Genomic DNA, 25,388 nt, shown 5'->3' on the forward strand with positions numbered 1-25,388 from the left:
ATGTCCCAAGAAATCTGCCGTTCAGCTTCTAAGTTTCTAGATTCAGTTCAGACTTTGACCTCTGCACCATTTCCTGTCAGATTTTCCATTAGTAGCTGCGCCTGATAAGGCGCTGTGAGTGTGTAGACAATGGCACTAACAGATTACACTGACAATCCATTGCCTCACAAGAATGCGGAGGTATTGGGTCATTCGGGCGATTCAGCAGGTCACAGCACAGAGCATGAAAATATAAAGCAGTGGGTTTGATCCCTGCTCACGACTTGATAAACCTCTGCACCTTTAAGAAAACATAAAGCCATAAAACACGGCTTCAAGGTGACTGAAAGAGAGGCGGTGCTACGGCGAGGCGGTGACACATTAAAGGAAATACCTGCAAAGTGACATTGTCCCCATCCACAGGGTACGAGGAGTCACTGAATGGTTTGATTATTTGGAAGTGAATGAAGCCTTCACAGCAAGCAGAGCTCAACCTGCTGCTTCAACACCTATGGGTGATTTTGGGCCGACACGTGCTCTCCACCACAACACAACCACCACTGAGACACCAAAAAAGGGAATATCTGTTTGAGTAACGGTGGTCAGAGACTGAAGCTGCTGGAGCTGGCCCAACACCTTACTAAAACACTGCATGTTGTTTTTTTTTCCTTTAATATGTGAGCTGTCTGTTATTTCTCACTAAATCTTATCTGTCAGCCTCACATATAGCTGAGATTATCCATACATCCCCATGCACAGGGCCTGAGAGCAATGAGCTTTTTACGACTTAAAAAGCTGCTTGGAAAACAAGGCAGAGATCTGTATGAATCTGCAAACCAGGCTGTGAATGAGTCACTGTTTCACAGGGCCGTCATTTAACCAGAACCTGTGACTGCCGTGTTGACGGTCCAGCAGATGAAGCCATTAATTCAGATGGAAGTGACTCCATTATGTAAACCATGGGTCCGTCCGTGCACACTGCTCTGTCTTGATCCTGAGAGCTAGGCTACTAACTGCGTCCAACATGCTCCAACACCATCTGCCTGTTGCTCCCTGGTATGAACATACAACACACACAAACACATACACACACTTACTTCCTGGACTGTCTCTGAATGTTACCTTGGCAACACATTTTCCTGCTTTTTTTTCAATGTATTTATTTATTTATTTTTTACCACTTTTACAGCAAAAAACTGAACTGGGCATCTGAGGTTGATTTTTGATGTCAAACTGTGACCCAAATCTCTGAGCCGTCCCTGGGCAGTCCAATCGCTTTCACCAATCAGCTAACACACACACACAGACACAGACACACACACACATACACACAGGACTTATTTTATTTCTCCAAGTTCAGTTTTAATGTCACCACCTGACTCATATTTTATCAGCTCTGTTGTGTTGCTATTCAACCCTGCTTGTGTAACTGAGTCTCTTTTGTGTCAAAGCTGAGTCACACATGGCAGTAGCTCATTAGTGAGGTTTGAAATGACAAAAAGACAAAGCGTGCTATTTTTCCCCACCATTTGAATCAGATGATGTCACTTTATTTCGTCAAACAACACTGAAACCACGTCCAAGTAGCAAAATACAATACATTATCAATCTGGTATTCTTTAATTACAGTAAGTGCAAAAAAACAAAACAAAAAACACATTATAAATAACGTCAAAGGAACAACTCAATGATCATCATACAAAAAAAAGAGACATTAATCACACTTACTCATCAATAGCTTAGAACTGGTTATCTTAGCACTTAGGGACTGACAGTGAACAAACCTGTCAGGGATGAGAGCAGAGGGATGAGGAAAAAGGAGGAGAGGAGAGAGAAGGTTAATATTAATGTCTTTGTTCAAAACACAGAAATGAACAAACATCCCCTCCCGTCAGTTCGTCTCAAACCTCCATCGTTTGTGCCACACGGACATGGAAAGTGTGCGTGACAGGGAACAACACTACTTCATTAGTTGATTGTCTCGTCCATCACATGAAAAACTGAGCTCCACTCAGTCAACGTCAGTCAGTAGAAATGTGATGCACACCGTCCAGGCTGTGCTGAGGGTGGACGGGGTCTGAATCGCCCACATTTCAGCCCTTTATAGAAGCAGCTTCTCACCGCTCCAGGTCCATGAACTACGCTCTCTTGGCTGCTCACCTCCTTGTGGGTTTGGTGCGGACTCCAAAAAAACCAAATTTCTGTTCTGCTCAGGCCTCTACAGCACAGACAGATCATGACAGGACTTAGACTTCAGCCAGAACGCCACACTTGGGTTGTTCTTTGCCACCACCTTGTCGAGGAAACGCTTGGCCTTCATGGGGAGGCTCTCCCGCCGCGTGTGACAGCTTATGTGCCTGCGTCGTTTGTTGGCTTCCTTGGAGTCTCGGCGTAGACGCAGCTGTCTGACGATGCCGTGGAAGGCCTCCCAGACGTTGTGCTGCATGGCAGCTGAGGTCTCGATGAACTTGCAGTCAAACACGGCGGCACAGGCGCGACCCTCTGAGGCAGAAAGTCAAAGGTCAGTGCTCACGTTTAGAAGAAAACACACAGTGACTCATGTTCGTCATCATCACACACAAACACAAAGAGGGGTTGCTTCTCCTCACCGTTGACCGACACCTCCCTGCGGCGCACCAGGTCGCACTTGTTCCCCACCAGGATGATCGGCGTGTGCTGAGCGGGACGAAAGCGACGCAGGGTGATCCGGAGTTCGGAGGCTCGGAGGAAGGAGGCCCGGTCGGTTATAGAGTACAGCAACAGGTAGGCATCGCCCGTCTGCATGTAGCACTCCTGAGCCCATTCACCGTCAGTCTGAAAAACAAACAAACACAGAGCTTGAGTGAGGATGAGAGGGACAGCAGACATTCAGAGTGATGTGCTCTCTCCTCTGACGCTCCTGAACCAGGATGAGTGCGTCTTTGGTCTCACCTCTGCATCCCAGGTGTCCAGCAGAGTCACAGTGGCAGGTTCTCCATCCACTTCAATGGTCTTTTCAGAAGTTTCCTCTGAAATTAAAAATGAGACACACATTTTTGCATTGTTGCATTCATAGTCCTATTAAAAGCAATGAGTTGAACATAATCATATTATCAACATTATTAGTTTTATGATATATTTTTAGGGGATTAGAAAGTGTGTGGTGCTTTGTAATGATCTTGTAGACAGTTTTTCAAACTTTATTATTATTTCTTTATATCCTGGGGCTATTTATTTCAATGTTATTATGAATATAAACATATTAGACATTAATGTGTCAGTACAGTTATCATCTCCTCTCACCTTCACACAGCTCGCAGTCATCACTGTCCATGCTGTCTGCTGCCCCGGCGAAGATGCTGGCGAAAGCCGTCTTCCCGACCCCGCTGGCCCCCAGCAGCACCACGCGGTACGGCCGCCCGGGGTCCGTCGGCTCCCCGGCGGAGTCGGAGGAGATGACCGAGTCGGCGGAGGACCAGCTCCCGCGGCTGCCGTCCGACTCCCCGGCGGAGCTGTTGCAGGACTTGGAGCGGGCGATGCAGGCGGGGACTCGGGCCAGCAGCCGGTCCGAGAGCAGGTGGTTCCCCGGGTCGCAGATGCTCCAGCGGTGCAGCTCGGTCTGCAGGCGGAGGCTGTGCCGGCGCACGGAGGACAGCATGGTGTTGGTTGGTTTAAATTAGGATGAACTGGATTAGCCCAGGACGGTGGGATTAAACCGTTTTGGGAGGTGATGCTTCAACCTCCTTTAGCGCAGGAAAAAAAAAGTCAAAAATAAAGTAAAACGTCCTTTAAATTCACCTCCTGTTATCACTGCTGATTATTGTCCTGGTTCATTCCGAACAACAAAGAGATGCCTGAACTCAGATGGACGCAGTTACACCTCCACAGTAAGTTACTGCACCCGGAGTGAAGCTGAAATAAAACCAGAGGAAACATTGCAAAAAACAAAACAAACAAAAAAACATCTGAGTAGATCCACGGCGTTTACAGCTGGAGCTCCTGGATGCGTCTGTCTCACTGATCTCAAACTGAGCGCGTCTGTCTGAAGCTCTGATGGGGTTTCCCTGCGTTTATATACACAGGAGGAGGAGGAGGAGGAAGAGGAGGGGGGTGGGGGGGTCTCACAAGTGGAGCTTGAATGTTTACTGTAGTGTGTGGTGGGTATTTAATGTGATTCATGTGCATGCGGTCAGGGAGTGGGCTACTGCTTAGATAATATTTACACGACAATGCTGAATTGTGCAACAGGGATAAACTAACAATACAAGGCTGTTTAGGGAATTTCATCTATATTTTTATTGCAAATAAATCAGACACACATGGGCTGGATATCAGTAGTGTAATGTAATTGTAAGTACATTTAACTAAGTGCTGTGGCCAAATTATGAAAGAAATTACACATGTGCACTTGCTGGATGAAAATTTTAAATTCTGAGGAACCAAGGAGGCTGTTGAATAATCCAACTTGATCTGCTATGACCAATATGGCGGCTAAACTTAAGGTGATTATTTCCGAGTAGGGCACATATTTGATGTCTGGCTCTTACATTACACTTGAACATTATTTATCCTTATTTTATGATTACCATTCGTATCCACCGTGCACATATTTTCACATACTATAGTCTTGCTGTAAATACTCTCAGGTAATCGGACCATTTCCAGTTGGTGTAATTTTGTTCCTTTACTGCATTTCCAGGGGAAAATTTGTTATTTTTAGTTCACTAAGCTTATTTTAGCTATTTAGGTCATTTTTGCATTGAGTCAAACTATATAAAGTAATGACAAGTTTATTAAATAGGATCCCTCATTGACTTACCTTCCCACATGCACATTGGACTTACAAGTAGGTCCTTTAAGTTTTCTAAAACTGTCAAAGTAGCTTGGAAAAGGAAGAAAACAGGCTATTTAATTATTCTATATGCAAATTAAAGCAGAAGTAAGTGATATATTTGTGTTAATATAAGTCTTAAATAGTTATATCTTCCGACAGCAATCACTTACATAGAGTGTTTGGACTGAAACACGGGTCTCTCAGTCCCTCTGCTCTGCTCTGAGCCGAGGAGAAAACATTTATCGTATCCTACAGTTTTTATCCAATGAGGAGAGAGAACGGCATGCAGGGCTGTGTGTGCAGCCAAGGGACGCCGTGAATGTGGCGACGTAGGGACGAGGACTGTTATGGTGCGTTCAAGGAAACTCGTATTTTTCCGACCGTGAAGTGGTACCAGTTCGATCTGGTACGAGTTCACCGGTCGGAAGTTACGAGTGGCCGTTATAGTGACTTTCACCGGTAAAACAGGTCGGAAAAACACGAGTGGGTTGCCTGGAACGCTACAAAGTCGTAAGTTGTGACTTGAAGCTGTAATTTACGATTTCAAAAGCCTGCCTGGAACGCAGCATTAGCGAAAAAGACCGGACCACTTACTTCTGCTTTAATTCTTTTATTTTTAACTATATTCATTTTAAAGCAGAAGTAAGCGATCCGGTCGTTTTGGCTAACTTCTTGTCAGCCGATGGAGTTAGCAGTCCCCGCCCTCGTCCCTACGTCACCACATTCACGTGCATCCCTTGGCTGCACACACAGAGAGGACCGCCCCTTTATGCCGTTCTCTCTCCTCATTGGATAAAGGCTGTAGGATACAAGGAAAGTTTTCTCCTCGGCTTACAGCAGAGCAGAGTGACTGACAGACCCGTGTTTCAGACCAAACACTCTATGTAAGTGATTGCTGTCGGAAGATATAACTATTTAAGACTTATATTAACACAAATATATCACTTACTTCTGCTTTAATGAAGGTCAGAAAATATGAAGTCATGAATTACACATTATTAGCCTACTTTAGGCTTAATAATAATTTAGTTTCTCGTCTTTACATTGATGTCATGTAAGCGGATGCTGGCTGGGTTAGGTTAGATCCACAATCATGTTGTGAGAGACTGCTGAATAACAGAAATGTGAGGAGCGAGATAAAGATGAGCATCCTTGACATCATGTCTCTGCCATTCTGGAGTGAAAAGACAGCTTTTAGTCTGCAGGAGAAACATCTAGTTTGTACAGGCTGTCTTATGAAACAGAAATCGTCTGAATAATTGATTTTCGTTGCATGTTGAAGTGAACACATCTACACAAAGGCCTTCTACCTACAGATATACTATGGCTCCATTGAATTTCTTTTTTTCAGCAGCCAAGCTTCCATACATGAATGAGATTTTTCTCTAGACTTCACATCTGTGATATGATGATGAACAACAAATGGCAATACTTGACCTACGAAACACATTTTTGTTTCCACCTACACTAAAAAATCTGCTGCATGTAACATGAGGTTGTTGAAAGGAACTATGACCTCTCCATCTCTTAAACTAGGGTAAACGAGTTTGAGGTAAAGTAAAGCACCAATAAAGAGATACTGGATACTCTGGAAGTGATTTATGCTGCAACCATGAGCTGATATAACTGTTCAAAAATACTTTAACTAAAATCCATAAGGCTTTTCCTTCTCAATACAGGATAAAGTGAATCTGCATTTACTGTACCTCTATTGCTCAAACTACAGACTGATTGACTGAGAGCTTGTTATATGAAATATTCAAACATTCAGATAATTTAAATTGTTTATAAACGGATGAAAATAACTGATCTAACAACTGACAAATTGATATGATAGCCTACAATTTAGACCCGCAAAAAGGGAGTGCATAATTCCCTACTGAACTCAATTCAGCAAGAACTTCCTGCAGTGTCAAAGACAAAAAAAAACAAATATTCACACTGGTTGAAGTCATGTAATCTATACAATGATGCGCATGCTCCTATATGAACACTGAAGTGAATGAAGCTTTGTCAGAGAGAGGGCTGGAGGAGAAAGAAGTCTGACCTCCACATTTCCATCTGTGTTGTTCTTTTCAGTGTCAAAATATCTAAATATAGCTTCCTATCAGTAGTTTCTGAATGAAAGCTTGGTGAAGAGGCTTAACATGTAAGCCTGAGATCTACACTGTCAGCACCACCAGTATATTGTTAATGGGCTGGAAGGGACCAGTTGGTATTTTGTGAATAACCCATCTAACAATGTACATAAATGCCCAGAACGCCTACTGCATCACTTCGTGTGCTCATTCAACTGGTAAACATCGGATTTTCCTTCACCAAAGCACTCTGTGTGTGTGCATGAGAGAAAGAGCGACTGAGATCAGAGAGAGTTATTACAGTAATTGTGGGATTATGCTGCTTTTTTCTGCTGTTGTTTTTCAGGACTTGTGTATCGGGTTGTGGCCTCATCCTCGGGACCTGCTGCTGTGTATTACAGCTCTGATCTGATCTGCCCGACAGATGATTGGGCGACATTAAATCCTTGTTAAGTGCTGGAGCAGGACCAGGGTCAGGAGGAGGAGGGTGGGGTGGAGGGATGGAGGAGGGATGTGCTGTTTGCTTTGACTGGCTGCATATTGGCAGGGTGATGCTGATGGCTGTGGGTGGTGGGAAAAGTGAGAAGTGACCTCGAAGCTTTGTGCTTTTAAGACCACACACAAGATCAATATATGCGGTGGTTCAATACCAATACAGCTGTCACACACTGTACAACTGGAAAAACAAAAACACCAACAGGCTTGTGTGGTTGTTTACAATCCAACAACCAAGTTACTGCAGAACTAACAGGCTGCTGGAAGGGCAGAGACAGAAGCTTGTTCAGTTTCTGATTACGTAGTAAAGAAATCTGTAACTTATCTGAGGGAAATGCTTCAAGGTGTGTAAGGCAAGTAATAGGTCAGCTTTTTGGAAGGAAGTCGGCGTAGTCGGGGTCACAACACTTCACGTGTTTAAATTCATGTGATACTGTATTGTCAAAAATGTCAAGTTAAATCAAGAATTATTTCCTACAGAATTTCTAAGGGTAAATAAATCTACAAAGTTACACAAGCGTCTGTACTTCTGCTCACATTCTTCTGGGGTCAAAATGCTAAATCCAGCAGCCGGACATCAGCCTGATACAGTAACACTCAGAGGAACTTTGTTTTTGACCTTTAACTTCTCCCACCTCCTTTGGTTCACATGTGCCACCCAGTAGTTTATTATTTACAATCAAGTCAAGGCACAATCAAAGTAAGAGGGTCTACTTACGCAGCACTAGAGAGCAAAGTCAAGGAGGTTCAATCCAAGGCCACCTACTGTATGTATATAACATATAGACATATTACAGCCTAACCCACATTTGGCTTTAATGTTAAACTCATTCCATAGGTATTTATGCCATCGTCGCATCCAATTTTGTATTTCTGATGAAGACCTAAATGTGTTCTCTGGTTATTTCTTACTTTGTTAAAATGTTTGTAGATGTGCATTTCAGGTTACAGATCGGACTTACCATATCAGGCCACCAACACCTAGCCTCACACAACATCTGCATCAGACCGTATTCTTAATGTTTGCCCTTGTCCTCTCAAAGAGATTACATTATCTTGTGGATATTAGACAATTTAACCTATCCCTGCTTTTTTTTTGTTAAAGCATGTTTTTACTGAAAAAGGCAACACGAGGCTTTAGAGTGAATTCCAGATCCCCTGCCCTCGATCAATAAACCTCTGAACTATCTATAAAAGGAGCAGAGCAGGGAAGGAACATGATGTCAGGATATGAAATCCTCTGCTGTTGAGGATATCTGAACTCTGTGTCCCTAATAAACAGCTAGATTAGTCCGCTGACTCTGAAGTATATCCCAGTCTAGTGCTATCAATCCTGGAGACTACATTTGAAGCCCTAAAGTACAGAAACAGCAGGTCTGCTGCTCGAGCGTCAATGATTCTCAGACTGATTGTGAATGAAACGTGAGAACTCTGACCTCCTCGGTGAAGGTTAATACCAGATGTTTCACCATCCACAGTACATTCAGATCTTCAACAGAGAGTCTGGGATCACAGGGAATAAACTTGCAATCTGTTCAATTCACTCTGCTCCATTAAAACGACTGCATCCCTTTCTCCCCCTCCTGCAGCGGAAACTCATTCATTCACTCAATCCATGCACCAGGTCTTTGAGCTGTCGGAGCTGGAGCGTATACGGCTTAAAAGAGGGATTGGCAGCGCGGCCAGCGATGGCTCCTAAGAGCTTTGAGTGCAGACAGACAAATTCTGCCTCATGAACCGACCAGCACGAGGCCTCTGAGACTGTTAGTGAAGTGATTTGGATCAATATCCCGCTTGGACGAGTGACACTCATCTGTCAGACACGTGTCCCAACCATACCAATACCAGAGAGCCGGGACACCAAATGTGATTGCTCTGAAAAAAACAAACAAACAGCATCTTATGCTGCCAAAGCCAGGCCAGGGCAGGAGCTGTAGTAAGTTGCTTGGTGACTGTTGCTATGCCACCACTGGTTTCAGTCTGAGCCTCTCTAATGTCTGGACTCAGTGACTTTATATTGTGCTTAAGATGTGTGTGTGTTTTTTTAGCCATTATGGCAAAACACCTCTATGGCTGGTCCAAAACTTTGGTCCAGACTGTTAATATCTCAGCAGCAGCAGCAGCAGCAGCTTTCTACTGGATTACCATCAACTTTACTTTTCTATTCAAGCTGCCTAAAGCATCAACACTAATAACTGTGATAAATCCCTGATTCCCTGAATCCCTCTGTTGCTCTCCATTTGATGTGTGCAAAACAACATTCCCTCAGTCTCACCTTTAATACTGAACATGGTAAACATTACACCTGTTCCATTGGCAATAGGACTGACATGACTGGTCGATTTTGATACTTGTTAATAAACTTCATATTTTTGTAGCACTATTGCCCATTTATTGGACAGATAATGCAGAGACAGATGAGAATTGAGGGAAGACAAAACAAGGGGGGAATGCCGACAGCAGATTTCCTCAGCAGGGTCTGAACCGCGGCCTCTGTGGCCAAGGGGATCCCTGGGTCGACACTCAAAAAAAAAATGGACATAAACATTCACTGGTTCAATCTTCACCGTTGTGACTGAAGTTTTGTCTGTAGTTTTTTATCATTATTATTATTATTATTATCATTATTATTATGACAATAACATGAATATGTTTGGGCCAAGACACCTTTAAGTCATCACCTTGTGTCATTTTTTTGCTGTAATTTCGTGGACAAAACAGTTTTAACTGAATTTGAGTCATCGATGACAAAAATACTGGTTAATTGCTGCACTAGTGAGCATGTTAGCATGCAATAATTAGCATTTAGCTCAACAGAGGCACTAGTCTGGTGGTGGACTGCCAGACAGAATAACATTATTAATATACTGACAAATATTTCAAGGTGCTAAATGTTAAGTTGTCTGTGCCCCTAAATGTGCTTTCTTGACAAGAGCAGGTGGTGGTGGTTGGAATAGACCCTCCTATCTGCACTAACTCATTTACTCATGCTGAACTAAAGGCGGACTGGACACTACAGTGACTCACTACCAAAGAGTAGTATCATGAGCTGTGGTGGGCCAGGGCAGGGGCACGCTGTTAACATGCAAACTTCACATTTTTTAAATTTGGCCTAGAAATTGCATTAACAGTTTCAATTCACACTGTGGCCACAGAGAAACAGCATGTGTCTGCATAATCGCTCCACTTGTCTCCAGCATGCTGCACACCCTGATGGGGGGGGGGCTTCAAACTGTCATATGCATAAAGGGGAAGATTTGACATCCGAGAGACCCAGTTATTGCACAACAAAGTTGCTTAACAATCAACAGGGTGCGGGGTGATGATCATCCAATAACTAGTAATTATGCTTTTTACGTAAAGACGCGCATTGTATTGGCGCTCACACACATTGTAATGGTGTTAATCTGACAGACACAAATCATATGTGAATTCAGGGCGCGTGCACACACACACACACACAGCTACATAACTCCCACGCAGCGGCTTTGTGTTGAAAAGCATGAACAGACTAGTGTTATCCAAAATAACAGACTGAACAGATTGCAGCATGTCCCACATCTAAAACCCAGCTGATTTACTGGACACTAATATGGAGAATCGTTAGATAATAAACCGTGAAACTGAGGCACAAAACGTCAAGTAACCACACGTCCTTGTGGGTCTTCATTCTTCTAGCACGGCATTCACATCCAAGTGACATACTTACTATGCACACACAGCCTTAAACTAGATTTTCAATGAAATGCTGTGGACACTTTCTCTTCCTGTCACCCATTCATTGTGTCATGTAATCATGTCTCAGGGCGACGTGAACTCAGTGACACTGAAAATATCACTGTAGATCAGTGGTTCCCAACCTGTTTTGGCTCGTGACCCCATTTTGACATCACAAATTTCTGGGGACCCCGCAATCACGTGACTGCGGCCGCCAATCAAAATGCGCCAGCTCAGATATTTCTATATGCTGCATTTTATTTGAACTCAATTTATATTTGAGAAAGTGAAAGTATAGAATACAGTTGTTTAAGATTGTGTAGTGTTTTTAATCATAACAATAGTTTAAAAAAATTCATCAGTAATTTTCTTTATCAATTACTAGACGTTTTAGGCGACCCCACGTGGGGTCCCGACCCCAAGGTTGAAAAACACTGCTGTAGATGGACATAGAAGTACCTCTCCATCTCCGCTATACATGTTGATAAAAAAAACACAAACTGTATCTGGCACACAAACACTTAATCTTTTACACTCACACATGCATATGCATATAAGAATTCCTAAGTCAAGAACAAATTTTCAGCTCTTTAAAAAACAGTTTATTACACACGTTGCTTTTGAATGTCACTTTTTTCATGACACTCTACAGTAAATATCTTTGAATAAATAAAGAAAATACGAAAACAAGACACTGAATCTCACAAGGAGACACTGTTTGAAGTCGATGGAAACTGTATTGCTGTTGTTGGCAGGTTGTTTAACGTGCAACAGTTGTTGAATGTTTAACCACATATTGTATCCAGGCTGCAAGACAAAGCCCAGAGAGGCTGATGACAAACACGTAGTAGAATATACGTATTAGTCATCTATACCTGAAGTGTTATCTGGTGTGTGTTTACGGAGCTGTGTGAGAGATGGTCGTCTGGAAGGCGAAGGTGATGTGGTTTCGTGCGTGATCGAGGTAGGTGTCTGAGAAGGTGTGTGTGTCACCAGAGAAATGTCTCCACTGCATCAGCTCGGACATGCTGAGATGCTTCTGTGCTTGTGCCTGTGCCGCCGCCACCGCCGTCCCCACTCTGCGGTCACCATGACGACCGAGCTGGCATGACCTGTCTGAGACCGGGTCCTCCTCCTCTGTGACAGCTGAGAACGAGGACAAGAGTGAGTTGATGGCAGATTCTGGTGCAGGTGTAAATCGGGGGGCGTGTGTGTGTGTGTGTGTGTGTGTGTGTGTGTGTGTGTGAGAGCCGTACCCTGGACTGATCCGTCCATGCTGCAGCTGCAGTTCAGCAGGTCGTGAGTTAGAGACGGCGTGTCCGTCAGGCTGAAGAGATCTCGCAGGTCATTGGTGGAGAAGCTGGTGTGCTCCGCCCCTTTGCCCAGGTCAACCACAGTCCCAGAAAGCCCCTGTTTGGACACCTGTCTCTGGAAGATACGCTCCTCAATTGTGCCTGGGAGGAGGAAGTGACACACCCAGACATAAAACTGCAAATCCGTCCTCATTTATTATAGTCGAGTATTTCCTGGCTCATTGTGCGCGTTAGTGTATTCTGACCTGCAGTGAGGAGACGGTAGATGTGCACAGTCTTCCTCTGTCCATCTCTCCATACTCGAGCCATGGCCTAAATACAATACAGAAGTATTATTGCACTGGAGAACAACACACATGAACACAGTGCCACCTGGTGGACGGGAACATATACATCAGTCTGGTGGTGTTTTCACACCTGTAGCTCAGTTTTATTTGGTCTGAACTCAGGAGAAAGACTCATTGTTGCTCCTACTCACGTTGACTTTGAACACTGACAGTGAAGAAATCGAGAGCTCTGAGTGTGAAGTCCTGTGGACACGTAAGTAACTCATTAACTGGACAGTTTTGTTGGCGATGCCATCATGAGGACACACCTTGGGAAATCTAATTAATCTAGGTAATCAATAGCTTGTTATCCTGTATTTTACTGCCTTTTTGTGTTTGTGTTCTTCAATGTCACAAAAACACCTGAGCAATATGTGTCTGGACTGCAAGTGGACCCTTTTTAAGCACATTACATGGGTGGGGTCGGTGCAGGACGTTCATTCACTGGCTTTTCATGATCAACTTACAAATAGAACAACACATCTCTATCACACCTCAATCTATAACCATAAAACTCCTGTCATTGATCTGCTTTTGTATGTACGGCTTTGAAGTGGACACACCTTCCTTTACAGTCAGATTCAGGTTGATTGTTGCGTAGTGCAGCTATTACAACACTTTACAACAGTTTATAGGCAAAGACACAACAGTTTGATAAAACCAAAACGGGACCGATTGGGACAGACAGTTGTACAGACTTTGGCCGTTGGCATGACACTCTCATTCTCTCTCTCTTTCTTTCTGTATCTTACCTGAATGTCATTGGCAGGGTTCCAGTCGATATCGTACAGCACCAGGTGGGACGCACCGATCAGATTAAGCCCCACCCCGCCGGCTTTAGAGCTCAACAGAAACACAAAGTTCTGCGAGTAGGGGCTGTTAAAGCTGTCGACCAGGCGCTGTCTCTGGTTGGTGGGTGTGTGTCCGTCCAGTCGGCAGAAGGTGTAGCTCATGTGCACACAGAAGTCCTGGAGCAAGTCAAGTGTTTGGGTGTAGTTGGACACCACAACCACCCTGCATTGGCACAGATACACGGATACAGATGCACAGTTTATATAGACAAAACTACACTCTCTACACACACACACCTGTCTGAAGGGCTGAGTTGCTTGATGGCAGCAAGCAGGTCTGACAGAACAAGGAGTTTCCCTGAATCAGCAGCGCTGTATCCACCAGAAGAGTAGGTTTCTGGGAAGAGATCTGCCAGACCGTCGTACATTGAACTCTCCTCTGATCCACGGTCCGCTCTCTCCTGAAAACAAGACATCACTCACAGTTAGACAAATCGCACAGAAATACAGTCACTACCACACAACTTTTTTCCCACAATGATACTGAGCATTTCATAAATAACAACAACGTGAGTACAATATTCATATATGAATATGAAAAAAGCAGAAAAGAATAAACATTTACAACCTTGACAGTGGAGTGGAGCAGACCAGGGTGGTTACAGAGTTTCTTCAACGCGGTGATGCAGGCAAGGTGTGTGTGAGTTTGCGTGGTGCTCTGTAGACAGGCTCTGAAGACCCGGTGGCACAGGAGATGCCTGTAGAGCTCCAGCTGCAGAGGAGACGGCTCGCAGAACAACGTCCAGTCGAGACGAGGAGGCAGGTAGCGGTTGATGATCTCCTGCGTCCGCCTCAGGATGAACATGCCGGTCAGACGGGAGAGCTCAGCTGCTCGCTCGTCCCCCAAGGCTCTCTCCTCCTGTCGACAAGGAAAGATATGAGATATCTCTACACAAGGGATGCAGATTCACAGAAGAGGGAGAGAGAGAGAGAAGGAGAATTACCCCTCCGCAGGACGGTTGTCTAGAGCGTAGAATTGGCTCCTCATACACTTTCCTATAAGCAGTTGATGACCCGAGGATCCCTGGGTTAACAAAATCTATGATAGCATAGAACTCCTGCAGGTCGTTCTGTACAGGAGTGCCTTCAAAACACAAACAAGTCGTTATAAACCTTTACAACACGTCCTCATATCTTGTTCAGTAGCCGCAACTGCGTACCTGTAAGTATGACCCGGCGGTTACAGCTGAGGCTGCTGAGAGCAGAGGAGGTTTTGATGCTGCTGTTCTTTAACCTGTGACCTTCATCACAAATTATAAGACCAAACTCCACTTTTTGCACCTGGAAACACAAGGAAAATTTAATATAAAAAGCAGGTTTCAACTGGTGCATTTGAAAGATTCATGCTTGAAAGCTGGACCTCGATGTGAACGTACCTGCTCCAGGCAGCGCAGCAGCATCTCGTAGCTGATCACTAGGACACTGTGGAGAGGAGATAACACAAACTGCTCGATCCTGTGGTCCTGTACCGCAATGAAGAAGTTATGTTGATTATGTAATACACACATTTATAAAACCTACTAACCATTAAACCAAGAAAAAATACAGGTGGACCAATATATTAAAGAGGAACTATGCTACATTTTTAGCATAATTAAATGGCTTCAGAGTAATTGTGATGGTTAAATAAATGAGATGTGACTTGTTACGAAGGAGAATGAAGTCTCTCTGCCTTCCACGTAATGTCTCTGAAAACCAACTTTACAAGATCGGGGCCATCGTCTCTGCGACACAGACGTGCCCCTTAACCTGTAATCTCTTGTTTAGTACAGATAAGACTACAAAAATATACCTCGTGACATCGTATATGATATATAACATTATGTACCGCTCTACTGATTGATTTCTCGTTGGCTTCGTTGTAAACAAATGCGCATGGCCAGGACGAGGGTTAGCAAAACAGCAGGACAGCGACCGGACTTGCACAGTTCCCCTTTAATAAAAACTCTGAATGGAGAAAGACAGAAATAAGAATGAGCATGTAGGACCCCACCGACCTGATCCACAGTGAAGACGCTGATCCTCTCGCGGCCCAGCCACTTGTTAAACTCCGCCCCCCAGTTCTGCACTAGGCTGCCGGGTGTGACCACGAGGACGCGCTTAGCAACTGGTTTCCCACCGTACGGCCCCTGCTTCAGCAAGGTCCAGGACAGTGCGACACTCTGGAGGGTCTTCCCCAGACCCATCTCATCAGCCAGGATCGCACCGTAGCGACCCACAGCCCTGAAGCAAACACACCAAACAAACCAACACAGTCTATTAGGAATCTGTTTCCAGTCGTCGGGCTAAATGCGATTAATTTAGATTTTCACAGGAACAGCTCCCTCACTTCATGCCCATGACAGACTCATAGAGGAAGAGCAGGCCGTCTCTCTGGTGGGGTCTCAGGTGAGTGGTCAGGTGGGGGTCGACCACAACATCAACGACAGGAAGCCCTGACCTGTTATAAGACCACTGGTGGGTGGGAGATGGCCGAGGCATTACCAGTGCACCTGAGGATGTACAGAGTATACACCAATCAGACAGGTTTTTGTTTTGTTTTGTTTATTTAGATCCCCATTAGCTTTTGGCATGCGGCAGCTATTCTTCCTGGGGTCTTTTCATCTTAATAAATGACAAATACAAACCATTAACACACAACACATACTTAATACATAAAAACAAAAATGCATACAGAAAACACATACTTAATACATACACGTACAAAACAAAACATCCAAGACAGTCGAAGATTTAATATAAGGGTGAAGTCAATACTGAATAACACTTCAGCATGGCACCTGTTAGTGGGCGGGACATATGAGGCAGCAAGTGAACATTTTGTCCTCAAAGTTGATGTGTTAGAAGCAGGAAAAATGGGCAGCATAAGGATTTGAGTAAGTTTGACAAGGGGCCAGATTGTGACAGCTATATGACTGGGTCAGAGCATCTGAAAAACTGCAGGTCTTGTGGGGTTTTCGTGGTCTGCAGTGGTCAGTATCTATCAGAAGTTGGTCCAAGGAAGGAACAGTGGTGAAACGTTGACATGGTCATGGATGGTCACGGCTCAGTGATATACATGGGGAGCAAAAGCTCAGATGAGTTGTTGCTCAAATTGCTGAAGAAGTTCATGCTGGTTCTGACAGAAAGGTGTCGAAATACACAAGTACATCGCAGTTTGTTGCGTATTTGGCAGCAAAAGGGGAACGAACACGATATCAGGCAGGTGGTCATAATGTTATACCGATATATTTTTAAGTAAAATATGTTGACACATACTGGCAAGGCAAATAAAATTAAGACTCTTTCAGAACAGGCATGAAAATATGCATCCAGAAAAATTAATTCATCCAGCATAACATCAGTTCCTAGAAGTTGAGTTCCTGATTTAAAACTCTGTACCTTGTGCTAGAGGGTCATGGCGGGGTTTAGAGATTTGTCCCTCCTCAGGTTTGGTTCCTGGCTGCTCTGCTCTTCCTGCCTGAGTTGGGGGGCAGAAAGGTTTGGATGCAAAGCGACGAGGAGCGGGCGGAGCCGACTTTGTGAGCGGCTCCTCTTTCTCTATTTGGACCTCTTGAAAACAACGTCCCCTGGCAAAGTCCTCAGCAGAAATAAACCCCATCACCTCCACCTGCTTCCCACCAATCATCAGGGTCTCTCCTTCGGAGAGAGAGGCCAGCTCAGACACCTTGTAGCCACTACCTGTACACAAACATGCGTAAACATCAGTAATTATATAGCTTTAAATGAGGCTTCAAGTAAATGCCTGATATCAATGGCCACAGCTGTTATTTAAACATAAGAACATATAGCTGTAGAGAAAATATAGAGAGCAGCCTAGAACCATCTAATGTACTTTCACTGCTAGTCTAGTGATGTTATACCGGTAAGTTCAGTAAACCAGCAGCAATAAAATGAAATAACAGTTTATGTTAAAACACACAAGAAAACAGTGTTATAACTTATTTCATGCAGTAAAAAATTATTACTGACTTTAGTGCAAGCACATTATAAAGGATGTGATTGGTCAGCGTCAGCCACTTTTCAAGGCTGAGCTAAAAAACCCAAATCACAACATAATGTAATGAACAACATTCATCAAATGAGTGTTAGTGTGAAATATAATGTAAAATAAAATATAATGCTCTACACAAAGTGTTGCCATTTGTATCTACAGTACTTACCTGCTACTGCTGAAAGATCTGGGATTAGGATTTGCTTAAATGCTGCGTGAACGTGGAGCTGCAGCTCTACTGCCTTTTTCCATCGTCACACAAAGTTCCACTCACTGATTGAAAAAATCAAACGCAGGTCTCACCTTTGCCGATGTCCTTTCCCTCCATGTCTCTAAGTGTGGCTGTGCGTCCTCTGGTCACCAGGACTGCGTCGCCCTCCCAGCGCTTGTGTTTCTTCTTACTGGCTTTGCACCACATCACACTGAGGTAACGCACTCCATCCTGACTGCAGCCGGAGTGTGAGCCTGCAGGAGGCTGAGGGGTTTGTGGAGAGCCATTCACGCCTGTAACACAAAGACAGAGTGAATTTAAACACGTCACACGAACCATCAGCAGAGGTCACTGTTGCACCAAATCTACACATCGCACTCCGTCCTTCAACCATGATGACAGCCACACACCTGCAGCTCCGAGTGCTCCATGGTTCAGTGTGAAAATACAACATTTAATGCACAAAGAGTTATTGCAATATGCAATAAAAGAGCAGATGTACGTTTATTTGGATTCAATCTGATAAAATAATAATAATAATAATAATAAAAAAGACAGAATAGCTGTAACGAGGTAAAGGAATGTCAGTCATGTAATAATCATAGGACAATAGAGTACTGACTTTTAATTTGTTTTTAATAGAAATGAGGAAACATATGCAAACAAACATGTACACTTGTAGACCAACATAACAATTCAATCATTATTGTGATTACACATTTTAAATAACAGTTTACATCACAAAACCAAAACCACATCTGCCTTCGTTTGTTTACTCGACTGGCCAAATCAGCAAACAAAAAGAATTTGACTGACTGACCATGATTCACTGAATTTCTCGTTATTAGCATAATAAATTAAGGCCTTTCAAAGTTTAACTTGTGCTCAAATCCTGGTATGTTTGGAAATCTCTCAGCTGATCTAGAGTATTCATCTTCTCTTACCTCATAAAATCAAAATTTTCACATTTCATTTCCAAGGACGCCAGATTACACGGACGTTTTCAACAGGGCACTAGGTAATCTCCTTGATATGACTGTCACACTCCTCTCATTACCTCATGACAGTAAATACTGTCCTGTACATTTAATGCCAACCTCACATTCTCAAACGATGGGACAAAGTCACAACTACAAATATTCCCTTCCAAATCTGGACGTTAATGTCTTTTTGACCTGTTTTGGCCCATCACAGTGCTAGTAATGTGAGCATTTAAACTTTTTTTGTTTGTTTTTTTTTTTACTTCTGCTCTCAAGAAGTGAAGGAATGATGATGAATATCTAACCTGATGAGTAACACGATGACTGATCAACAACACAAGTCAGCCCTATCCTTCAGTATGCGTCTGTGTGAGGCACTATGTTTGAAAAAAGAAATTCATCAAACAAATGTGTGCGTTCATGCTTGTTATAGAGGAATCGGCAGTCCGTGTCTCAGCCGAGCAGCCCTTAGTTTCTCCACTTTGATCTTGGCTCTCAGAAGTTCCTCCTCCAGATCCTGCTTCCTCTTCAGCCCCTCGCGTTTCTCCTCCAGGTACAAGGCAACCTTCCTGTGATTGGCTACCACCAGCTCGTGCTCCTCTTTGGCCAGCTGCAAGGGGCGAAACCTGTCGGGTTCGTGGTGGGGGTAGATGTCGTTGGGGTAGAGGTCGTGGCGTAAAGGCAGCGGCGAGGTGGACAGTGGGATGTTAACGGAGGAGGCGGTGGGAGACAGGGATGCTTCGTAATCGTGGATGCTGCCCAAGTCCTGCTCCCCCTCCTGCTCCTGGCCTCCGTCCAGCGCTGGCCCCGTGTGCGTGGAGAGGATGGGGAGATCTGGCGGTGGTTTTACATCCTCTTCAGGGTCCAGCTGGACCACCTCATGAGGGATACTTGGGACAGCTGCTGAGTAATCCTGGAGTCCAGCCAGAGAGGAGCTGCTGCCAGGATGTTCAACTGGAGAGTTGTGCTTGCTGTATATTAATCTACAAATGGAAAGAAGGATGAAAATAAGTCAGACTGGAGTGCTTAAACTATATTTACAGAGCGTCTACATCTGTTGGTGTTAATGCATACTAAATAAATCAATCGCAGGATTATCTTATTCATCAGAGCAGACGCACAAATCACTAACATACTGGCTGCTCACCGTGGCTGAACAAGTTGAAAACACGATTTAAAGTTCAAACATGTGTTAAGTTTTTGTCTCAAAACAGCAAAACAGTAAACAAGTTAATCAATACCGACTGCTGAGTGTTTTCTGACTAAAGCACATTACTGACCAGCTACAGGCAAGTTACTGCAGGACACGCTGTATTTTCCCGCTCTGCCTATGTACAGTGTGTGTGTGTGTGTGTGTACTCTGACTAGACTTGGGAGGGTGAGCTCAGCCCCTCCCCTCCCTCCCTCCCTCCTCCTTTAACAGTTGAATCAGTGAATTGAACACATGCTTGGAGCCAAGGATGGATACCTGCGTTACCTAAACTCTCATCTGACCTGCTCCGTTATCCTTTTTTGAACTTTATCAATCAGTGTGCGTCTGCTCGTAGGCGTATATAACATTGTACCTGCGCAGCGCCTGGTCCTTTTCGTGGATGGGCACATGGTGAAACAGGTGAGGGATCATCTCCATAATTCTCCTGGTTGGCTCGGAGATGCTCGCTCTGTACTCCGGCTGGGCGTGTCTCCGCTGCATCACTTCCTGTTTGGCCGACTCCTTCAGCCTCTTGTAGAGGGTCCTGAGGCCCTGAGCGGTGCGATGGGGTCTGTCCCCCCCCAGCGCGTTGTACTGCTCCGCCACTGTGTCCCAGCACTTGTTCTTGTCCACGATGACGGCGTGTTTGTTGGTGTGCTCCTCCAGGATGCGGATGTGAGGACGGACCAGCTTCAACAGGTCGAGCTTCTCGGAGAGGGTGAAGTTGGAGGAGCGAGCTTTTCCCACCATGCTGGACAGAAACACGGAGCTGGACGCCATCTTATAGCATAGCGGACTCACAGAGACCAAGTCAGGCCTATGTGGGCTGTCACCACACTCAGCACTGTGGCTCTCCACTCTCCCCACCTGTCTTTTTCCTTATCCCTGCTGCTGGCTTTTCTTGGTCCTCGGTGATAAAGCCACTACTGGTCTAACTCCCCATGCATGTCTCATTTGTCTTCTCTTCTTCCTTTTCTAAATCAAGCATGAGCTATGTCTAACATGTGCATGGATTCATACTCTACTTCTGGCTTCCCCTCTCAGCTACGTTGCAAAACAAAAACAGGCTGTGCAGCACACAATAAGAATCAGGCTTAACTAGGCCAGCCTCGTTTAGGCCCCCGCCTACCGCGGAGGGCTTTGGATGAATTCCTCCCAGCTTAGGCTGACGTAGCTAAGCCGCTTAAGCCCAGCCCGACCTACTTACAGCTCGGTCTCTGTAAACCCCAAACCAAGCACAGCACAGAGCAGAGCACGGCCACTACACCGCCTCCACATTGTAAAGACAAGGACGGCAGCTGCGGCTCCGTGTGCCCGACACATATTATTGGGGTGGTGTGTGTGTATGTGTGTCTTCAAACAGCGTGTGTCAGGTTAGTGGAGGTCAGGAGTCTATTTTCCTAAAGTGAGTGAGGTTTTGAAATAGCGCTGGCTTAACTAACTGAGTAAAGGGGGGAGGGGTTTTGTGAACGCGCTGCGCATGCCCGAAAAACACACACACACACTCCGTCCGGCGGAGGTGGTTGATTACAATAAACCCGCAGCTGTGCGTCCTGCTGCACATTAAACATCGAAACACATTATCGAAACACGTGCTCGCGGGGACGTTTTACGGGGAAACTGTAGCCCGCCACATGCACACAGAAAGAGAGAGAGAGAGAGGGAGAGAGGGAGGTGTGAGTGTTTCCAGGCTGGAAAACAGAGGCACTAGTTGCTCCTTCAGACACAGACAGAGGCAGCGGTGGCTCACTGATCCCGAGCACAGTCCTAATCTGCCCGGCGCTGCCGCCGCACTACCGCGCTCATTTGCATAATGCTGGACCTGCTGTCACTCAACCTCAGCCCGCCTGGTTTAACATCTATATCCAGTGTGTGTGTGTGTGTGTGTGTGTGTGTGTGTGTGTGTGTGTGTGTGTGTGTGTGTGTGTGTCTGTGTGTGTGTGTGTGTGTGATTATTATTAGCCACGGAGACGGGACACTCCAGCACCGGGGAACCGGAGAGCGCCGCCGCTCCTGGCTGTCGCCGACAACATACGCGGTTATTTGTGTGAACTAGAATAGTGACAGGAAGGAAATGGATATTTAACCGCAGCTCACGGGACCTGTAACGCAGCCCAGTCCGTAATTACCGCGCAATCAGCAGCGACTGAGAGCAACACCGACACCGTGTCGCCGTGTGAAGCCGCTGGTTAATGTTTAGCAGGAGAACAAACCGGTCGGGACCAGGCTCTGGGTTTTAAACATGGTCAGACAGACTCATGTCTACACACACAGAGGTCAATTATCTGTCATGACTGAGATAACAAAATCCTTTTGTAAATAAACATCATATCTTTGCAGAGAGGATCAATCCACTGTTACACGTAGTCAGTAAATTACACAATAATGAATGGCGCATTTTTCACGTTTCCCCACATCATCTAATGTTATTGTCCATCTATGCACTCAGATTCTGGTATAAGGAAATGCACAATGTCAATTTCTCTGATTATGTTTGTATGTTTCTCTACAGTGTATGCAGTGATTTGCATACATTTTTGTATTGGAGATAATGACAACTAACACGCAACAATTTAGGGGGTCCTTATCACTACAGGATGGGTCAGATGAATTTAGTAAAGCAGTAAAATGCAACAGCAAATACATACAAAATACATCACTTCAATGATTATGACAGTCTCCCATACAGCTTAGGGGTAGAAGGAAGACACATTATGCAGGTTAACATAATGGAGAAGTGATACAGCAGAATGAATTACACTGTATATTTGGATTTTACTTTAGAAACATATGTGTACACTAATTGTAAAATGGCCATGGGTAATATGACTGGCATAAATTGATTGAGAAACATTTGTGACTAAATTACCCACATCTAATTGGAGACGACCTAGTTCCTGTCTGCTCTAATTAAGCACTTGTAGCAGGAACACACTGATGTCTGATGACAGTTTGCAAGCCTGCGCTGCCTTAACGGGTGATGTATTCACTACATTAAACTGATCACAAAGTAAATTTCTTAGTGAAATTCGAAAATCTTTTCATTTGTGGACACTTTGCGGCCATTACTGAAGGGAAATGACAGGTGGTGACAGAGAGGAAGCAAACTTTTAGAGAAATTAAAAGACCTAAAGAGTATAATTACATTGTCAGCACACCTGAGACCCGTCAGAGCAAAGAGAAATGTTTTCAACCTTTGGATGACATTTTGAGTTTTAATATGATATCAATGTGTGTGGGCTTTGAATATGCATTCCCCTGACTCTTCAACCATAGCCGTTATGACATCAGTATAACTGTTAGAGCTGCAACTAACGATTATTTTCATTATCGATTAATCTGTCAAATATTTAAACGATTAATCGATTAGTTGTTTGGTCAATTAAATGTTAAAAAATGTTGAAAAATGTCAGTGTTTCCCAAACCACAAGATGACATCCTCAAATCTCTTGTTTTGTCCACAAACCAAAGAGACACTCAGTTTATTATCATAAAGGAACAATGAAACCAGAAATATTCACATTCTAGAAGCTGAAATCAGAGAATATTGACTTTTTTCTTTAAAAAAACTACCCAAACCGATTTTTCTGTTTTCTGTTTCTGTTTTCTACATACACAACTTCCATGAAGACTCGTGTTGGGACAAAATGCCACTCAAAAAAAAACAAAAAACCACACAGTCCTGATTTCTGTGTGTAGCTGCCTTTCTATTTTCACTCATATTACTTATATCCAGCACCCACCAACAAGGACTCAACTTGTTGGTGCTCTACAGTGTGCAAACACAGCCGTTGTTTCAGCCATAAATCTTTGCATCTTACCTGCTGGTCGGTCCTCCTCTGCATAGTCTCTGGTGCCACCGTCAGGATATTCTGTCTCTGCCTCGTTTTCCTTACTTTCCACTGCATTGAGCACACGAGCCAGAGCCCTGGACAATGCTGGAGCGGCCTGTGCAGGTTTCGGCTGGACGTCATCACTCTCTGTTTTACTCGGAGCTGGTGCTGCTAAACTCCTCTGGACCTACACGGTAACAGGGAAGGAAAAGAAAAGGGAATTTATGAGAGGACATTTCAAATGTCACCAGTACATGTGTGAAGATGATGGGAATCGAATAAATACTGGAGGGTGTGAATAAATTACCTTTTGCAGGAGATTGCCTAATCCAGGTTTAGGGTTCAACGGCTTTGATTCAGCCACAAGATATGAGGTAGAGGCTCCTGGAGGCACAAATCTAGGCTTTTTCACTGCATTACCCTGGAGCTGGCTGGGAGCTGCTGAGCGCCTCATTCTTCCCCACGGTAATATATCTCCTGCAGACAGGAAGAAATTAATGTCAACATACTCATATATTGTAGCAGTAAATTACATTACAACAAACAATTTATTATATCTGTTAAAGATACGCCCCTGGCCATATCCTAACTCGGTGCTTGCTTCCTCTGTAACAATTTCATATGTTTTTGTCCACAACAGAGAGGAGGTTCATACCTTTTTAAGTAGCTTAGAAAAAAGAAAATACAGATATATCGTAGGCTAATGTTTAGAGAGTGTGCAGGGGTGATCATGAGAAACAAACTGATAACAAATGCGACACAGACTCCTGATCCTGATCTCTTAAACACTCTTATCAGACACACACAGGTTTAACCAAGGATGGTTTGTTTACATCATAACAACTGTAACTCATATTGTATCATGTAGGCTACAACTTTCCTCCGATTTCGTATCTCTATGTTTTGTGTCTTGTGATTAGGAGAGGTGGGGAGTGGGCACCACTTCGACTGTAGTAGCCCGTGTTTTGACATTTAACACTTTCATTACTCACTCGGTACATCATGACACCAACTGACAACGTTTGCCCCCTTTTTCCCCCCAAAAAACAAAAAACATGTAACGTTACTACGCGAACTGTGAGGTCCAACCAAAGATTTTCTGTAGATGAAACTAATGCTGTGATTTGTCACGACGTAAAGTTACGTCACTCTTGCAGGTTAGTTAGCAAAGTTAGCTCAATCGCTAGCGACAAACACACGCTGACACGGCCCAAACTCGGCCGTAATGTCATGTCACACATACACACATGTCATGTCATACATACCCGGGCGAGATAAAAGTTTCACGAGAGCATAAAAGGTCAGAAAATTCTCATTTAATCCCAAACTCAAAGACAGTCTTCCCTCTTTGCTTCAACTCTCTTTTCCGTTTCTCCCGCTGAACGACGTGAAGAAGCTGATTGGCTGAGCGCCGCGCAGGGGGCGGGGTCAACGTGAAAGGGGTGCGTTCGGTGTGTTACGTCACCAGAGTTCAGCGCTCACGGTTTCATTGGAGTTGAAGCGACCCCGCCGATCCCGGAGTTAAATCGAGCTCACCCAGCAGCCTCAGGACAACTGACCTCACTTCACCCCTCAGCAGCAACGTAGACAAGGAAAAAATGTAAAT

General features: G+C 44.4%; 3 protein-coding genes across 3 annotated transcripts; all 3 read right to left on the reverse strand.

Annotated features, from left to right (window-relative positions):
* Positions 1-1,500: 1,500 nt before the first annotated feature.
* gem (GTP binding protein overexpressed in skeletal muscle) lies at positions 1,501-3,996 on the reverse strand. Its single transcript, XM_085802198.1, has 4 exons — positions 3,262-3,996; positions 2,911-2,987; positions 2,589-2,793; positions 1,501-2,481 (listed from the first exon to the last, which is right to left on the reverse strand). The coding sequence occupies exons 1-4, from the start codon at positions 3,614-3,616 to the stop codon at positions 2,198-2,200; spliced, it is 921 nt and encodes a 306-aa protein (XP_085658324.1). The 5' UTR covers positions 3,617-3,996; the 3' UTR covers positions 1,501-2,197.
* Positions 3,997-11,669: 7,673 nt separating this feature from the next.
* Positions 11,670-25,166, reverse strand: rad54b (RAD54 homolog B). Its single transcript, XM_085802204.1, has 16 exons — positions 25,048-25,166; positions 24,090-24,259; positions 23,771-23,969; positions 17,870-18,070; positions 16,954-17,253; positions 15,902-16,064; positions 15,570-15,795; positions 14,949-15,035; positions 14,733-14,853; positions 14,517-14,656; positions 14,141-14,431; positions 13,810-13,973; positions 13,474-13,735; positions 12,641-12,707; positions 12,339-12,536; positions 11,670-12,228 (listed from the first exon to the last, which is right to left on the reverse strand). Exons 2-16 carry the CDS (start codon positions 24,234-24,236, stop codon positions 11,981-11,983), a joined length of 2,814 nt encoding a protein of 937 aa, XP_085658330.1. The 5' UTR covers positions 24,237-24,259; positions 25,048-25,166; the 3' UTR covers positions 11,670-11,980.
* On the reverse strand, positions 18,996-20,934 carry LOC146972228 (fibrinogen silencer-binding protein-like). Its single transcript, XM_085802206.1, has 2 exons — positions 20,323-20,934; positions 18,996-19,740 (listed from the first exon to the last, which is right to left on the reverse strand). The coding sequence occupies exons 1-2, from the start codon at positions 20,727-20,729 to the stop codon at positions 19,185-19,187; spliced, it is 963 nt and encodes a 320-aa protein (XP_085658332.1). The 5' UTR covers positions 20,730-20,934; the 3' UTR covers positions 18,996-19,184.
* Positions 25,167-25,388: the final 222 nt, after the last annotated feature.

The sequence above is a fragment of the Trachurus japonicus genome, chromosome 16 (assembly GCF_045865225.1).
Source record: "Trachurus japonicus isolate A0001 chromosome 16, Traja_1.0".
Classification (NCBI taxonomy): domain Eukaryota; kingdom Metazoa; phylum Chordata; class Actinopteri; order Carangiformes; family Carangidae; genus Trachurus; species Trachurus japonicus.

Bases quoted from the DNA above. Each gene is read 5' to 3' on its own strand.
- gem (XM_085802198.1), bottom strand. From the start codon at position 3,616: ATGCTGTCCTCCGTGCGCCGGCACAGCCTCCGCCTGCAGACCGAGCTG. The intron at 2,988-3,261 runs GTGAGAGGAGAT...TTTTAATTTCAG, and splicing joins TGACTGCGAGCTGTGTGAAG to AGGAAACTTCTGAAAAGACC. The intron at 2,482-2,588 runs GTGAGGAGAAGC...TTTCTGCCTCAG, and splicing joins CAGGGAGGTGTCGGTCAACG to AGGGTCGCGCCTGTGCCGCC.
- LOC146972228 (XM_085802206.1), bottom strand. From the start codon at position 20,729: ATGGCGTCCAGCTCCGTGTTTCTGTCCAGCATGGTGGGAAAAGCTCGC. The intron at 19,741-20,322 runs GTACAATGTTAT...TTCCATTTGTAG, and splicing joins AAGGACCAGGCGCTGCGCAG to ATTAATATACAGCAAGCACA.
- rad54b (XM_085802204.1), bottom strand. From the start codon at position 24,236: ATGAGGCGCTCAGCAGCTCCCAGCCAGCTCCAGGGTAATGCAGTGAAA. The intron at 14,854-14,948 runs GTACGTTCACAT...TTGTGTTTCCAG, and splicing joins TGCTGCGCTGCCTGGAGCAG to GTGCAAAAAGTGGAGTTTGG. The intron at 14,657-14,732 runs GTACGCAGTTGC...TGTGTTTTGAAG, and splicing joins CCGCCGGGTCATACTTACAG to GCACTCCTGTACAGAACGAC.